Genomic DNA, 17,410 nt, shown 5'->3' with positions numbered 1-17,410 from the left:
ACTAAAATATATACAGAAAAAATTAGCCGGGCATGGTGGCGCATGCCTGTAGTCCCAGCTACCTGGGAGGCTGAGGCAGGAGGATTGCTTGAGCCCAGGAGTTTGAGGTTGCTGTGAGCTAGGCTGACGCCACGGCACTCACTCTAGCCCGGGCAACAAAGCGAGACTCTGTCTCAAAAAAAAAAAAAAATATATATATATATATATATATCACAAAAACAAACATTTGGGGATGAGTTATACTTTGGAATGTACTAAATAATCAAATGGTATAGCTGACAGCATCTGTGACTCAAATTGCTGCAAGTAGAAACAAATACACAGAATCACCTTTTTTTTTTTTTTTTTTTTTGAGATTAGGGTCTCTCACTCTGTCACCAGGTTAGAGGGCAGTGGCGTCATCATAACTCACAGCAACCTCAAACTCCTGGGCTCCAGCAATCCCCCTGCCTCAGTGTCCCAAGAAGCTGGGACTACAGGCGCGTACCACCATGCCCAGCTAATTTTTGTATCTTTTGCTGAGACGCGGGTCTTGCTAATTTTTGCTCAGGCTGGTCTCAAACTCCTGGCCTCAAGCAATTCTCCTGCCTCAGCCTCCCAAAGTGCTAGGATTATAGGCATGAGCCACCTCACCTGGCCCAGAATCATCATTTTAATTTAGAAAAAACAATGCTACTTGCTATGTCCTGCCCAATACCCTAGGTCACAGAAGTATGTGGAATAATTAGTCACATCTATTTGCTGAGATGACCTTTAAAGATGGTTAGGAGACACAGACCTGCTGTCTCATTTCTATAAAGAATTCTATCTGGAACGCAGGTGGGTCCCTGCTATACCAAACCAGCAAGCTAAGCTGGGCTCTGCCTTCTTCCCATGTTTCCTTACCATGCCATGCCTTCCTGCTCCTACCTGTAAAGGGAGACACCCTGTAAAATGAAAGCCCCAGAATTTATGAAAATGTCTTACCGGGGTCTTCAATCTTCTGGGTTTTCTCACCTAAGTTAGAAAAACAAACTTATCAGTTTTAACAATGGAACACAAGAACTGGGAGTTACTATAGCTACAGCAAAACTATTTTCAGGTAATATTGCCATAAAGAACCATTTCGTATATCCAGTAAACTACTGCTACTAAATTTAAATGTTAGCCAGAGTCTACATATACCGTGGCTAATGGGCTAGAATCTTCCTCTGGCCCCCTCTATTAAAAAAACCCATCACATATAGCTAGTCTCCTGGGGATCTCAAGGAACCAAAAAATGTCTATTCTGAAGAGTTGAGGTCCCTGTGAAGTAATCAGCAGACTCGTGACTGCAATGGGCCAACAGAAACAGGGGCTGCTAAGCAAGTTTTCAGGGGCATAAAATGTTTCACTTCTATCAGGACAGGAGGTATCTTCCCAAACATGAAGTCAATTGCATGTTTAAGGAAAGGCTGTATCCTTTTCTCTCTTAAACAAAGAAAAACTTATTGTAGCCATATAGGCAAAACACATAATAATGAATCTACATGCAAAGAAATGATTTGGGCCATATCTCACTAAGTAGAAACTTTTTTAAAAAAGCATCTAATCACCCAGATGTTTTAGTTAAATGATACAAAACATCAAGCTTCAGCAAATTTGAGAGATGCAAATGTGCTGAGTTTTCTATCTTTATCTTCTGAAAGAAACTTTCCCCAGAAAGTTTCCATATCATTCAGATCTCCATAGAGCCAACTCTCTCATTTGAGGTATGTAAATTTCTCCAGAATAGGTTTTCTCCCCACACCCCGATATAATCCAAGTCACTGCTTTATATCTATGAAGTACTCCTTTTTGTGAGCTAACAAATGCCATCTGTTAAGAAAGAGCTATTCAATAGCCACGTAAGAATCACATTTAGAAAGCAGAGCATACTCACCAGCACTGTAGACATAGATGGGTTGAAAATATTCTGAAATATAAACGTGTTTTCATTATGTGGTACTATGCTCAGATGTGAATGTCAGGTTCAGTCTATTGTTAAACACTTACTAATAATAAAAATTTGAGTTGGCTTACATTTAAGATACATAAAACTATAGTTGTAACAAATATAAAATTTCAAATCAAAGACTAATGGATATAGATTCATTTTAATTACATGAAAAAGAATCCATGGAAAAACTAGCCAGGAAGACAGCTAGAAACAGACCCCTACTTTCAAACTTTTTAGTAAGAAAATCTTCAAAAAGATCCATCCAGAGCCTACATCAGTCCAAAGGCACTTTCTGGCAACTTTGGTTCACATACATCTATTGGGCCTATTTGATAATGCTGTTCCTGAATAATTGTAGAATTTCCTGTCTACCTTCCCAAATCTTTCCTCCAGTCCTCTAAGACAGACTATTTTTTGTTATATCCTATTTTTCCCCAAGGAAGCTGGAATAGACCACATAACCATTCTGTCATCCCATCCTCCCTCCTTGAGCCATATTCATGCCATTTCTTCATTAGTTTCCCAAATGTTATTTCCTAAGATATCAAAATACAGAAATAGGAACTGGCTTTTGCATAACAGCCATGTGTGAAATGGCTGGAGCTGTAGGGGCATTCAGAAGTCTTTAAACTCCTGTAAGCTCAGGCTAGGGGGAGAGTGGCATGTTCCTTGCATGTCCAGGGCAATGCAGTGTTTGAGAGAAGAGCCACAGGCAAGAGTGGGGGTCGGAGCGGAAAGCATGCAGCAGTGACCCCTGGGCTCTCTACCCGAGAAGGTGGCGGCAGAACACAGTGCAGCCTTGAGAAAGCGATGGCTGACAGTATGCCAGTGCAGCGGTGAGGCAGCTCTGACCCATATCTATGAGAAATAACACTGATAAAATTCCCATCGCAGAAGTAATACTTTAAAGCATATCTTACCTAGGTTCTCAACACAGTTTTCAGTTTTTAGCCCTGTAACACAAAGGTAAAGCTTTATTAGTTAAACATGATCTACCTTAGTAAAGATTTTAATTGGTCTGTGGCTACTGGTAATCTAATCCATCAACTACTAGTATCAGACCCATGATTTAGTGGGATGCAAACTGCAGAACAATTGTCTTTTTGTATTTATAGCACAGCCACAAAACAGCTGTATGACCCTTTGACAAAACATCTAACCCTTCTAAAATTCAGTATCCTTACCTGCATCTTTTACTAGGAGATTGCTTCAAATGACCTTCAAGGGCCCATCCAGGAGTAACACTTTATCATTCTATTCTATGATTAGTTTGCAAAAGTTAGGAGAAAACTTACCTGTCCGATTAATCCTCTCTTCAGATACTAAATGTCCTCAACAGCTAATCTACCCCTCTACTATGTCAATTCTTACTCTCTGGAGAAAAAGCATCTCAATAAGATCTTCCAGATCCTTTAATATATGAACAAAAATCCTTCGCACTCATACACAGAAACAGAGTTGGTATGGCTCAGAACATTCATCTGTGTGTGAGGAAATCCACAATTTTTGGAGAACAGGAACATGGCACCTAACAGTACCTGTGTAAGGCCCTGGGCCTCCTCACTGGTGATGCCCTAGAAAAAGTCATCAGTGCTGCAGTGATTCCCCTGAGAACTGGCAGAAAGGAGAATCTGCCAGCCTGCCCAACAGCAGTTAGGCAAGAAAGTAAGTAAGAAAGCATACAGATCTGGTGCCAGTATGAGCCATATGGAGGGCTTTCCAGAATGCACCATGAAGGTCTAGATGCTCTGTTGTCTCTTCTCCACGCCTGGCTAACTCACTGATCTAATCTGGAAGTTCAGCTACCTGAGGGATAAGCCTCTTTACCTAAGACTGGGGGAGTCCCTGAGAGGTCTGGCTCTACTATGAGAAATATGCTCTTCTATAGTCTTGTTCTCAAGTCCTGCTCTATTTGTGGAATTTGAACCAAAAATCTAGGTGACTGGGTCCAGATTCTACTGGTCCAGGGAATGACAGATCTGTTAGAATATGGATGGTGTCCTGAGGCTAACCTCAGGCATTTGGCCAGACTAGAAATTTAAAAATCAGTTCTAGAGGCTATTACAAAATGTTGTCTCAGCAGTAGAAACGGGGGTGTAAGCCTCACCCAGGGAGCTTAGCTGAGGGTGAGGTGAAGGCGAGGAGAATTGTAGATGGGAAGGCTACAAACGTAACAGAAAGATGCAGCCTGGGGTCTGGACATTAGAAGGATTTTAAGAACCTTTGTCTTTTGTCTGTAGCACAAGTTAGACTATGTTTCCCAAAGCGTAGTTTTCTAGCCACATACTTCAGAATCACCTGTGTGCTTATTAAAATTGAAATTCCAGGACCCTAGCCAGGACTATAATAGAGAATTTCTGGAGGGGAGACCTTGTAATCTGCATTTTAAACAAGCACTCCGAGTGATTATTAAGCAAATTTTTTTTTCCTTAGAGCCTCCTAAATAGTACAGGATGGGTATCTTTAGTGTTTAACACAGATCCATTTTGTCAGATTGCATTTCTCCTCCCTATTTGACTCTAGATTTAATTTTCCATTAGTATTTTCAACAGCAAGAAAGCAATCAAACTATTTTGAGTTTCTAAAGTTGTATGGGATTAAAAATGGATAGGAGATTGATCCAGAAATGAAACAGAGAACGCATGAATATATAAGGAATGAGAAAGGGAACATGACATTGAGCAGACATAAAAAGATATAAGAATGCTATGACCAACGTTATGCCTATTAAAATTTGACATATAAAGACAAATGGACAAATTCCTTGGAAAAAAACGTAACCTACCAAAAATAACTCAAGAATAAATAGAGAACTTGAATGGTATTATAACCAGTAAGTCGTTTAAATTTTTTCCAAAAAGAAAATACCAAGATAATTTGGTTTTTTACAGAGAATACTAGACAGAGGGGAATGGCACAAAGAACTCCTGAGACCTGCAAAGGGTTCCCCTCAAGTATTCTGCAAAGTACTCATCAGTTTTTATGTGGGAGAAAACTACCCAAGACCAGAGAAAGAAGCCCTACAGTCAAGAACAGTGCATACTTTCATCAGCCAGACTAACCTTTCATAAGCACTGGGTAAAGTATTGAGAAAATTATAGCCTCAGGAGTGAAAAATAATTAGACCTAGATTAAAGTGACTCTAGTTCTGCCTAAAAATTCTGCAAAGCAAGCTCTAAAAGAATCAAACCGTTTTCAAGTAACTTAACTATGTACCAGAACAAAGCTCAAAAATATTTTTAGAAATACAAGACCATGCAAATTATAACTTAGGGTCTGCATGTTAAGTCTAGCTCCTACAGCTAAAGTCCATTTGGTTCCACGTCAATGCTGGCAAGGATGCAGAGAACAGGAACTCTCATTCCCTGCTGGCAGGAATGCAGGTGCAGAACACAGACAAGACGAAATCAATGTTGTTCCATTACCTGTCCAGGGACATCTACTTAATTGATTCTTCTTTCCTCCCTTTTTCTCTTCCAACACTCGCCTGACCTTGTGTAAAATGTAGATTTCCTGGGCCTCATAAGAATGTAACAACTATTTGCCTCACTCCCCCCTCCTTTTTTTCTGTGCACTTTCCCTTAGATACTGAAGTTCCCAAATTCTCCTTCAGAAAAACAGTCACAGATATGTCAGTGGTTTGTGTTTTTCCTGGGCACATCCTCAAACTTTGGCTTGATAAACTTCCATTGATTGAAATCTTTGCCTCAGTCACTTATTTTTGCATTGTCACTCTCAAAGGTCCCACCTCCAAATATCATCCCAATGGAGAATAGGGCTTCACCACATGAATTATAGGGGCTATAACATTCAGTGGACTTAAAGTTAGTACTACTAACAGGTGTTAAGCAGAAACATGGAAGATAAAAAGGAACCAAATTGAACTTCTAGACATAAAAATCCTAAAATGAACAATACACTAGATGTAATTACTGACAAACTAGACACTGCAGGAAAAAGATTAGTGAACTTGAAGACATATTATAGTTTGCAGAATAATACCCTTCTAAAGAGGTCCCTCTATCCTAACCCCAGAACCTTATGTTAACATGTGACTATGTTAAGTTACATGGCAAGAGCGATTAAGGCTGCAGATGCAAATAATGTTGCTAATTAGTTGACCTTCAGGTGGGGCAATTATCCTGGATTATCCAGGTGAGTTCAATCTAGTAACATAAATCCTTTGAGGTAGGAGAGAGATGTGATCTAAAGAGGATTCAACATGCTGTTTCTGGCTTTTTGTTTTGTTTTGAGACAAGAGTCTCACTTTGTTGCCCGAGCTAGAGTGAGTGCCGTGGCGTCAGCCTAGCTCACAGCAACCTCAAACTCCTGGGCTCAAGCCATCCTACTGCCTCAGCCTCTTGAGTAGCTGGGACTACAGGCATGTGCCACCATGCCCGGCTAATTTTTTGCTATATATATTTTTAGTTGGCCAGATAATTTCTTTCTATTTTTTTTCAGTAGAGACGGGGTCTCACTCAGGCTGGTCTTGAACTCCTGACCTCGAGCGATCCACCCGCCTCGGCCTCCCAGAGGGCTAGGATTACAGACGTGAGCCACCGCACCCGGCCTTTTTGTTTTGTTTTGTTTTAGAGCTGGGGTCTTGCTAGGTTGCCCAGACTGGCCTGGAACTCCTGGGCTCAAGTGGTCCTCCTGTTTCAGGCTCCAAAGTAGTTAGGATAACAAGTGCACTACCGTGCCTGGGCCCAGTGGATTTTTTTTTTTTTTTTTTTTTTGAGACAGGGTCTTGCTCTGTCACCTGGGATAGAGCGCAGTGGCATCATCATAGCTCACTGCAATCTCAAATTCCTGGGCTCAAGATCCTCTTGCCTCAGCCTCCCGAGTGGCTGGTACTATAGGTATGCACCATCACACCCAGCTGATTTTTCTTTTTGTAGAGACAGTCTCATTATGTTGCTCAAGCTGATCTCAAACTCCTGGCTTCAAGTGATCCTCCCATCTCAGCCTCCCAAAGTGCTAGGGTGTGAGCCACTGAACTTGGCCAACGGAGTAATTTTTAACAATAAGGAATGGAGCTTTTATTATACAGCTGACATCCCACCTTTTTCACGTTTTCTAGAAAAACAGTATAAAAGACAGTTAACCTGTGGTATTTTATCTTGGAAAAGGCAAGTTTACAACAGTAACACAGGATTGTGCTTAGCACACATAATACAGTAAAATCTTTTTAGACCTTTCAGAAATACTGTCTTTTTTTCATTTAGAGGCACAGTTATATCCAGTCACAATGGAACAAGATTCTCATTATATCCTCCTGGCTGGGGCTTTTAAAACACCTGGTCATTGATCTTCATAGTGTTTCAACTGGCCTGTCTCCAAAGATCACTTCAGGGAGTTTTTGATCCTGTGTTCCCATCACTTACCTCTAGATGGCAGCAGAGGACTATGGTGCAGTGGCCGACTGTCAGCGCTCGCCACACAGTACCTGGAGCCTCCGCAGAGGCCTCCCCTTGCGGCTGGTGGGAACATGATACTTCTGTGTACCCCATTCCCCTTCCTGCTTCCTCACCCGGAGCTCATGATGCACTTCTTTGTGTGAGTGTGAGCCCTGGATCACTCAGGATCAATTCAATGGCTCCATCTCTTTTGTTCTATCACAGTCCCACTCACAGACATGGAGTTTGAGGGCTCTGTTGCCCACCTCAGTCCATCAACCAGACCCCAGTGCTAAACATGGCTTGAGGCCCTGTGGCCATGGCTTTTCTATTAATATAACCAATGCCTTCACAAATGGCATTTGGCTAAGTGCATCAGGAGGACCAAAAGCAGTATCATTTCTGTCAGCCCAGCTGCAAGTGGGATTTTGGCTGTGATATGCTGTACCATGACTCCTGACCGCCAATGATCTAGTCACCAAAGAAAGCGCCATCAGTTAGAGGACAGTAAAGTTGAACAGGCTTGGTGGGGCAAGGGAGGGAGACTGGTCTGTAGCGTTTGCTGATTTCCATGGTATAACTCTGAACCACAGCCGATTTCAAGCTACTGGGATGTAGGAGGAACTGGGGAGAAGACATGCATGGCCCACAATCAATTCCTATGAGCTGGTGTAAGCTGACTCCAGCTGGGTTGGTTTTTGGTTATTTAAGTAAAATCCCTAATATAATACAAGTTTATTAATTTAGTCCTCATGTAATACATTAGATCTCTAAACTTGTTCATCTTACATATCCGCTATTTTGTATCCTTTGACCTACGTCTCCCCATTTCCTCTCCCCCTACCCATGGTAGCCACTATTTCATTCTTGATCTCTGTCTCTTTTTTTATATTCCACGTGTAAATGAGATCATGCAATATTTTCTTTCTGTCTGGCTTATTTCACTTAGCATAATGTCCTCCAGACCCATCCATGTTGTGAAAAATGGCAAGATTGCTTTCTTTTTGTAAGGCTGAATAATATTCCATTGTGGTGTGTGTGTCTATGTGTGTGTACACATATGTAACATACATGTGTGCACACACACATACACATTTTCTTTATCCAGTCGTCCACTTACGGACATTTAGGTTGTCTCCATATCTTTGCTATCGTGAATAATGCTGCAGTGAACACAGAAGTGCAGATATCTTTATGAGGTGATGATTTCATTTTTTTTGGGTATACACTCAGAATACAGATTGCTGGGTCATATGGTAGTTCTATTTTTAATTTCTTTAGGAGCCTCCATACTGTTTCCCACGATGGCTGCCACCAACCCACATTCCCACTAACAGTGTTCTGGGGTTCCCTTTTCTCCGCACCCTAGCCAACATTTGTTATCTCTTATCTGTTTTTTTCTTGTCTTTTGGATAAGCACTTTATCTTTCAACATAAATTTACTCCAATCTTCACCTGCCTCCTGGATGCAGGACTAGGGTGAGGCAAATGAGATGCCTAGAATACAAAATTTAAGGAGGCAGTCACTCTCAGGATCATGCAAGTGGAGGTGGTACAAGTGTACGGCCCCTAAGAGTGACAACTTCCTTAAACTTTGCAGCCTAGGCACCTCAGTGGCCACATAGCTGCTGCCACCCAATCGTATCAGCCCCCGATCCAGGCATCAGTGTCTCAACAGCACTATTCTACCCAGCCTTTTTATCTCATAGTATTGTTGGCCATGTTGAGTCAAGCTCTAAAAGTCTATCCCATTTCTGGGGCCTACTGCAGTATTCACTCTGCTTGACTCAGCAGCACTGGTTTTTGGTTCAGCTAGACAATTACATTTGCAAGACCCAAAACCAGTTTACTCGGTTTTGCAGAAGAATATAAGGCAGGGAAAACAGCATACTATTTTGCAACAGGGCAGCATCAGATATGTCCCTTCAATGCAAGTCCTCACAGCAGTCCAGGGCTATTTTATATTTCCCCAAATGACAGCTTAGATACAATGAAACAAGATTACACAGGAAGGTGCAGGAGCCTCCCTAGCTTAGTAGCTTCGTGCCACATATAAAAAAAACAATGCTTCTTGAACCTGTATAGGCTTGGCACAAGAGCCTGCTCTCCTTCCAGGACTTAACAAGGAGAACAACTGGGTATGTCACACCACATTCAGGAAAGCCCAAAGCTATGGCCTCCCCTCAAGTATTTATAGTTCATTCACAACGCTCCCAGCTCAGGTGCACTTTACCAGTCAGGGGTTATGTTTACCATAGGCAGTGCTGCATGGTCACACAGCTGTCATTTCACCTTTAGTAGACTGCAGAGAAACAGTGCTAGAAGAAAATCAACAGGAAGCCATTTTCACAGAAGAAAGGAGAAAGGGTTTTTATTAATCCTTTACTCACACACACCAAGGCACAACACCATAAAATTTCATAATGTTGGGGATAAAGAAAATATCCTAAAACCTTCCAGATAAAAACACAAGTCTCACTCAAAGTTTCAGTAATTGAACAGCTTCACACATTTCAACAACAGCTCCACAAACAAAGTCACTGGAAGAACATCTTCAAAATTCCAAGGAAAGATAATTTCAAATATACAAATGCAAATCCACATAAACTATTATTCTAGCATAAAGGTGGATTTTCAGACATGCAAAGTCTTAGAAAATTTGCCTTGATGTACCATTTCTCAGAAAACTTCTGTAGAACCCCCACTCCTACCACACCAAACAAGGAGTAACCCAAGAAAGAGTTGCAAGTCCAAGAAATAGGAGATCTTTCACAGGGAAGAAACAAAGTCTCAGAATGGTAGTGAGGAGAGATTTCAAGACATTCAGCACACCTAAAGAGTGTATCATAGAGCAGGATAATGAGGAAATCCAGGGAAGTATATCCAGAAAAAAAAAAAAAAAGAAATGAGAGAGTATCTAATATGTCTGAATGTATTAAGAGGAAATTTATATTTCTCTCAAAGGATTTGGAAGTGAATTACTGATGGGACATAAAAAAACTAAGGAAACAAACAAACAAACAAATAATATAATAACCCTGGGGTAAAAGAGGTACCTAAGCACAGAAAAACAACTCTCTGACTCAGCTATGACCCATATTTACTACACTGATAGAATAGGAAGGTGGAAATGGACATATGTTGGGAAGGAGAATGGTGGTTATCAGATGTTTCTAACTCCCTTCTCCCTTGTCTCCCCACGCTGTACTCCCTTGGCTGGAAAGGCTAATTACCCCGTTCCCAAGCTTGTAGCTATGGGTGACCAAGAAACTGTTCCAGTTAATCATCTGCAATCAGAAGTCTAAGAGTTTCTAGAAAAGCTTTTACTTTTCTTATTAAACAGGTAGGTTTGGCTGTCATCCTCTTTCCTTTTTGTCTTAGACAACAGTCACACTGCACACAAGAATAAAAAAAAAAGCATGCGTGTTAAGGATGTTGGAACAGAAAGAACCTGAGTGGCTTATGATGCATATGAGCCACTGCACCAATTGGGGACAGCCTACCTCTAGACTTACTAAATGAAATCTATCAGTCAGGTTTTCTGTTACTTTACAGCTGAAAGCAATAAAGAATTTTTAACTGACACATGGTATATGTGGGCTAAAAACTCATTCTCTATAGTGGGAAGTCAATAGATGATGCCTAAAAATTTAAAAATCAAAAAATAACATGTTGAAGCATGTTATTTACTTAGAAACATGACAGTAAGTACCTGAAGACAGCTAAAAAATAATCAAAACTGGATACCACTGAGGAGTGGGCACTGGGGACATGTAGGGCAGGAGACTGCTATTTTTCATTATAAGCCTATAGCAAGGCCTCTTGACATCAGCACTAGTGACATCTTGGGCCAGATAATTCTTTGTTGTGAGGGGCTGCCCTGTGCACTGTTTAGCAGTGTCCCTGGCCTCTGCTCACTAGATGCCAGTAGCAACACCCCCTCCTCCCCAGTTATGACAACCAAAAATGTTTGCCACCATTGCCAAATGACCCTGCAGGGTATAACTGCCTCTGGTTGAGAACCATTGCCTCAAAGTACCATTTTATCTTTTTTATTTTTAATAATACTGTAAATGTATTATTTTCATAAAATTAAATTACGGATAAAGAAACAGACAGTACAGAAAGAGCAAGACTGGAAAGTGCCAATTGTCATTTCTCCCTTCAAACACTTCTCACTCTCCTTAACTGACCTCTCCCTGGGCCTAAGAACCCTACTCCTTCCCTCCTAGACAAGCAGAGCCAGAACAGAGATACTTACCACCCAGAAATGCACACTCGTAATGGCTGCAGGTCTTGTTTATGCTTCGAAGGGTAAGGTTATTGCCAGCCTCTTCCTGTGACACTTGAAAAACCTCACTCAGAGGTATTAAAGTAATTCTTTCACTTTCTTCATCAAAAAATTTTTCAATGGCAACTCCAAAGCATGTATAGATGGATAACACAATGAGCTGGTCATTAGTAGCTTGAGGTTTGGCTGAATATGCCAAGGTGAAACGGCCAAACCTAGCTTGGTTTAGCCCTCCAAATGTAAATGAAGTGTCCTGGCTTGTTATATATACCACATTTTTATAACTGTCATCACAAGGTCTTCTCAGAAACTGCAAGGCTCTTGTTAGGTAAAAATGGAAAGCTTTGAACTGGAAGCCATAGATATAATCTTTTCGAGACTGGCCAGCCATCTTCACAGCTTCGTTGAACAGATGGTAGAAGGGAGTTTGCTCTTGGGCTTCAGAAATATACGCCATCAGGGCTATCCCGTGGTTATCCTTAAAATTCATAGGGAGAAAGAGCTGAGTCTTTCGGGCTTCCCATTTGGCTTTTGCATTTTCCCACACAGTGTTTAAGAGCTGGTGGCTCACTTTTTCCTCCTTGAGCAGCTGGGGAACATATTTGATTTCCATCCTGTCAGAACATTTCAGGTATTCATCATCAAATGCATTATCTGCCATGTCTAACATTTCAGGCTTCACCTTCAAAGGAAAAGGAAATGAATACTCTTGAAATAAGATATTTAGTGAATATCATTTTCTCTCACATTACTACCCCCACCCTCTCATTCCCTGTCAAGAATCTCTCCTTATTTATTTGGATATGTTTTTTATACAGGAAGTATATTCCATTGCTATTGATAACTGTTCTCTCTGTGACATTTATTTCTATGAAAGAGTAAATGTCAGTGGGTGAGAGGCATGGGCAGGACTGCACCTGTAACTCATGCATCTGAACACTGTGGAGCAGATGAAAGAACAATGAGTGTGACACTAAAGAACAGGGTGGCAATCCCGGCTCTGAACAATATTCTTACCTAGATTTTCTCAAACCTTCAAAACTGTTGAGAATTTGAAGTATCATGTGTAAGACACTGCGTGTGATAGATAACACGCGATGACAAATATTATCCCTTTTCCTTTGGGGATGCCCCTCCCTTCTCCAGATGGCTTAGACAGAACTGATTTTGCACCCTCAGCCCAAAGCATAAGCAAGTGATCCAAGTGATCCAGAACACTCCTTGAGGGGGAAAAAAGATCTTTCTTCCTGTAAAACCATAAGCTCTAAGGATAATACTAACTTGGGGCTTCCAACAAGTTATCCTTTTAGTCCTATGGTGAATCCTGTCTGAAAATAAACCAACAAAGAAAGGCTTGCAGAGCCAAGAGGCAGAGAGAGATGAACCCCTTAAAACATACTTGAGGCTGAGTCTAGATGTACCTAAAGACTGTCTTTTACTCCAGTCATAATTATCAGTAAATTCCCTAATTGCTTGAGCTTGTCTGAATTGTGTTGCTGTCATATACAACTGAAAAGGTCGAATGCATCTCTAAATGACGCATGTTCTACACCATAAGCAGCAGGGTGATATAATGTAATTAACACTGATTTGAAGCCAGACAGATCTGAGTTCAAATGACATTTCTGTTACTAACTAGGTATGAGAGTTACCTGACATTTCTGAGCTTCTATCTTTTCATTTAAAAACGAGAACAAAGGAAATAATATCTTAAGTGCAGGATTGTATTGAGGATTAAATTACATAATGAATATATGCAAAGCCTTTACATCTCTATGCCTGGCACATATCAAGCCTTCAACACACTGTGGTTATATTTTTATTAGTTCATGATAAGAATATATGTATTATATTGTAAGTTCTTCAAGGGCGGAATATTTATTTTTGAATCCCATCATATTTATCTTTGAATCCCACGCACCTAGCACAGAACCTGGCAAAATATTCAAGCACACCAAATGAGAACCCTGTACTCTGGCTTCTGGATCAAATAATACGATGAGCAAATCTGCCCAGGAATACCATGTGTGGGTTTCTACAGATGAAAGAATAGTGCCTCTTTTTCCACCATTCTATACTTGTGTGGTGCATGGCTGTACAAGTCTGCCTAGGACCTCAGCTGGAGACCTTATAGAGACATCTAGCCAGGAACCATTAAAATTACAGTTTTGATGTGAGTAATTCTTTTAAAAAAAGTGTGTGTGTGTGTGTGTGTGTGTGTGAGAGAGAGAGAAAGAGAGAGAGAGAGACTGACTTAAAAAAGCAAAACAAAACTTGAGAGAGAGAAGCTTAGAAAAGCAAAACAAAACTTGGTCACATGTCCATCCTACTCTAGTTATATCTTCTTTCCACTCTCTCTCTTCTGCCCCTCACAACCAAACTTTTTTCTTTCCCCTCGAACTTCTGGGCTCAAGCAACCCTCCTGCCTCAGCCTCCTGAGTCACTGGGATTACAGGTGTGAGCCACCATGCCTGACACAACCAACTTCTTGAAAGAGATGTCTATCCTTGCCATCTCCACTTCATTTCCAACTTTTATCTCAACTCTCAACCATTCTGGTTCCCACTCCTGTTCCTCCATCCAAACAACTCTCACTAAAGGGGCATTTCTTCGTAGACTCCTTTGCAGACCCATCATATTCCAGCTGGCCACTAAATGTTGGTGTTTCTCAAGGCTACTTATTTTCTAATTCTCAACTTTAACCTTAGGTAATCATATACATGCTCATAGTTTCAATTATCATCTACATACCTCTGACCTGTAAGTGCCAGACCTATGTATCAAATGCCCACTTAACACCTCCACTTGAATGCTCAAGGACCCTTCAAATGTAACCTAAGACCAAACTTATAATCTTAGTTCAACCACAACCACCTGGTCCTTATTTAAGATCATCTGTTCATTTGTGAAGTTTTCCTTTATCTCTCCTTCTCAGTCACCCTTTGTGACCACTTCACCATTAAGGCCTCACAAACATCGCCAGAGTTCTTTCCATATGTCAGGCACTAAGAGCTTGATATGTATTACCTCATTTAATCCTCAGGGCAACCTTGTGAGGTAGGTGCAATTATTAGTCCCCTTTTTTATTTAGGAGGAAACTAAGACATAGTTTGAGACTTATACAGAATTGGGATTTGAAACCAGGCAGTCTGGCTCCAGAGTCTTGTCCTCTTAATCAAAATCTTCTGTTGCCTCTAAAGAATGAGAATATTTCCAATGATGAAGACCACCAACATTTATATAGCACTTTTTAAAAAGTATAATTTTGTCTTCATAATATCCCTCATAAAAGGCTGGGCAATTATTAACATCATTTTACAAATGAGAGAACTGTGCCAGAATCAGAAACCGTCTTGATACTAGCCACAGAGTATTCTGCTGGGGAAGTCACTGAAACCCCTGTACTCCTGGGTTTGTAGGTCAGTTTATTGATATGGGAATTTGAGCTTTAAGAGATCAAATCACTGCTGTCTCATAGCCAAGAAAGGCACTTTCTTTTGCAGCACAGAATGTACCAGAGCACAGCTTGGGCACCAATGCCTGATTTATCTTCAAGACTTCAACACAGTATAAGACACCAGATCCTGAAAGCACCTCCCACATTCCTCACATCGTATCAGAGTTGATCTAATATGTTCCTGTCTTTTCCCTATGCCTCTAACCAGTCTCCAAATGTCTAATTTTAGACATCAAGCCTTTCTGGCCAGACACCACAGCTGATTGTGTGTTCCGGACACTGCGTGCCTTGAGTGGTGAAAAAGCTCTCAAATGCCACCACCACTTGGGGACAATTGAATGAATACTAAGAAATAGGTACAAAAGGCTTGGTGAACAAGCTGATTACATTTTCTTCCTCTGATCTATCCAATGAAACAAAAGCTCATTTGATGAAATTCAATTACCAAAAGTTTATTACACAAACATGGAAATGACCTAAAGTTCAAGGAGAAAAATTGGTTAAACAAATTATGGAACATTCATAGAACAAATACACTAAAATTCTGTTGCAAAAGAATATTACATATGCAAATTAAAACCATAATGAGATATCACTTAACACCCACTAGGATGGCTATAATGACGAAAACAAAGTCAAAAACAAAAAATAACAAGTAAAACAAGGATGCAGAGAAATTAGAACCCTAATACATTGCTGTTGGGATTGTGATACTGTGTAGCCAGTGTGGGAAACAGTTTGGCAGTTCCAGAAAAAAGTTAAACGAAGTTACCATATGACCCAACAATTCTACTTCTAGTTATATACTCAAGAGAACTGAAAACGTATGTTCACAACAATGAGTAATTCTGTTATCATGTATCATAAACTGTAGCTTCCCCAATCCATTTTCACATATATATGTACTTTTATATATAAAAGTAAACTTTACTCTGTAATGATACCAAATAACCAAATAGTGCTTGTATTACCTCCATATATGTCAATACAGATTATAGGGGGTTTTTTTCTTTTTAAAAAATCCCCTATGTTCACAGAAAAACTTGTATGTCAATGTTCACAGCAGCACTATCCATAATAGCCATAAAGTGGGAACAGATCAAATGTTTACCAGCTGATGAATGGACAGACAAAATGTGGTACAGCCATCCAATGGGATATACTTGGCTATAAAAAAGAATAAAGAACTAATATATGCTACAACATGGATGAACTTTGAAAACATTATGCTAAGTGAAAGAAGCCAATCACAATAGGCCGCATATTGTATGATTCCATTCAGGTGAAATGTTCAGAATAGGCAAATCCATAGAAGCAGGAAGTTGATGAGTGGCTGCCAAGGAATGGGGGAAGAAGGGGATGGGGCTGACTGCTAATACGTAGAGGGTTTCTTCTGGAGTGATGGAAATGTTCTTCAATTAGAAAGTGGTGACAGTGCACAACATAATAAATATACTAACACCCACTGAAGTGCACACTTTAAAATGGCAAAGTTTTATGGTATGGCTTTTGTCTCAGTTAAAAAAATACTCCATTACAGGCAACAGAATACACAATGGTTCTAGATAAATGACAGACTGGACTATCAAACTAAAAAATGTGTAACATTTTAAAAATTTAAGATATTTTAAACACATTAACTGCCATGTGAGTTGTATTTAACTCATGCTAGTTTTGAGCCCTGGGCCTTGTGAAACATATGTAACTCACACATCTCTTCACCTTGGGAGTCACATGAACTATTTTTCAAGCTGCATATAACTCACACACAGAAAACAATAAAAAATAACAAATTTTTCATTAAATTAGAAAGGATCATTTTGTTTTCAAAGTTTTTATTCTATTTTCATACTACAACACCATGGCTCCAAGGAAAAATATATTTTTTTCTAGCATGGCAGGCAATGTGTTAAAGAAGGCATTTAAAATCAGTACCCAAATACTTACTCAGTGCAGATGTGACAGCTAACCATGTGTGTGGGGGGGAGATCAAGCGAAATACCTGTCTCATATTTTATATAAAAATATGTTACAGAACACTTAAAGATTCAACTACAAATAAAATCATAAAAGTTCTATCAGAAAAGAATTCTGGCCGGGCGCGGTACCTCACGCCTATAATCCTAGCACTCTGGGAGGCTGAGACGGGTGGATTGCTTGAGGTTAGGAGTTCGAGACCAGCCTGAGCAAGAGCGAGACCCCGTCTCTACTAAAAATAGAAAGAAATTATATGGACAACTAAAAATATATACAGAAAAAATTAGCCGGGCATGGTGGTGCATGCCTGTAGTCCCAGCTACTTGGGAGGG

At 40.3% G+C, this 17,410-nt stretch overlaps 1 protein-coding gene across 11 annotated transcripts in view; it reads right to left on the bottom strand.

Moving 5' to 3' along the window:
* ART3 (ADP-ribosyltransferase 3 (inactive)) overlaps positions 1 to 17,410 on the bottom strand; it is a 54,629-nt gene that overhangs the window by 13,105 nt on the left and 24,114 nt on the right. For all 11 annotated transcript variants that reach the window (XM_045532848.1, XM_045532847.1, XM_045532846.1 and 8 more), the window contains 4 exons: positions 11,615 to 12,326; positions 2,878 to 2,910; positions 1,901 to 1,933; positions 967 to 996 (listed from right to left, as the gene is read on the bottom strand). In XM_045532848.1, coding sequence (XP_045388804.1) covers positions 967 to 996; positions 1,901 to 1,933; positions 2,878 to 2,910; positions 11,615 to 12,326 — 808 coding nt within the window. The remainder of the gene's footprint in view (positions 1 to 966; positions 997 to 1,900; positions 1,934 to 2,877; positions 2,911 to 11,614; positions 12,327 to 17,410) is intronic.

The sequence above is a fragment of the Lemur catta genome, chromosome 19 (assembly GCF_020740605.2).
Source record: "Lemur catta isolate mLemCat1 chromosome 19, mLemCat1.pri, whole genome shotgun sequence".
NCBI classification, from domain to species: domain Eukaryota; kingdom Metazoa; phylum Chordata; class Mammalia; order Primates; family Lemuridae; genus Lemur; species Lemur catta.
Note: the sequence above shows the minus strand (reverse complement) of the source record. Positions and strands in the feature narration are given on the sequence as shown.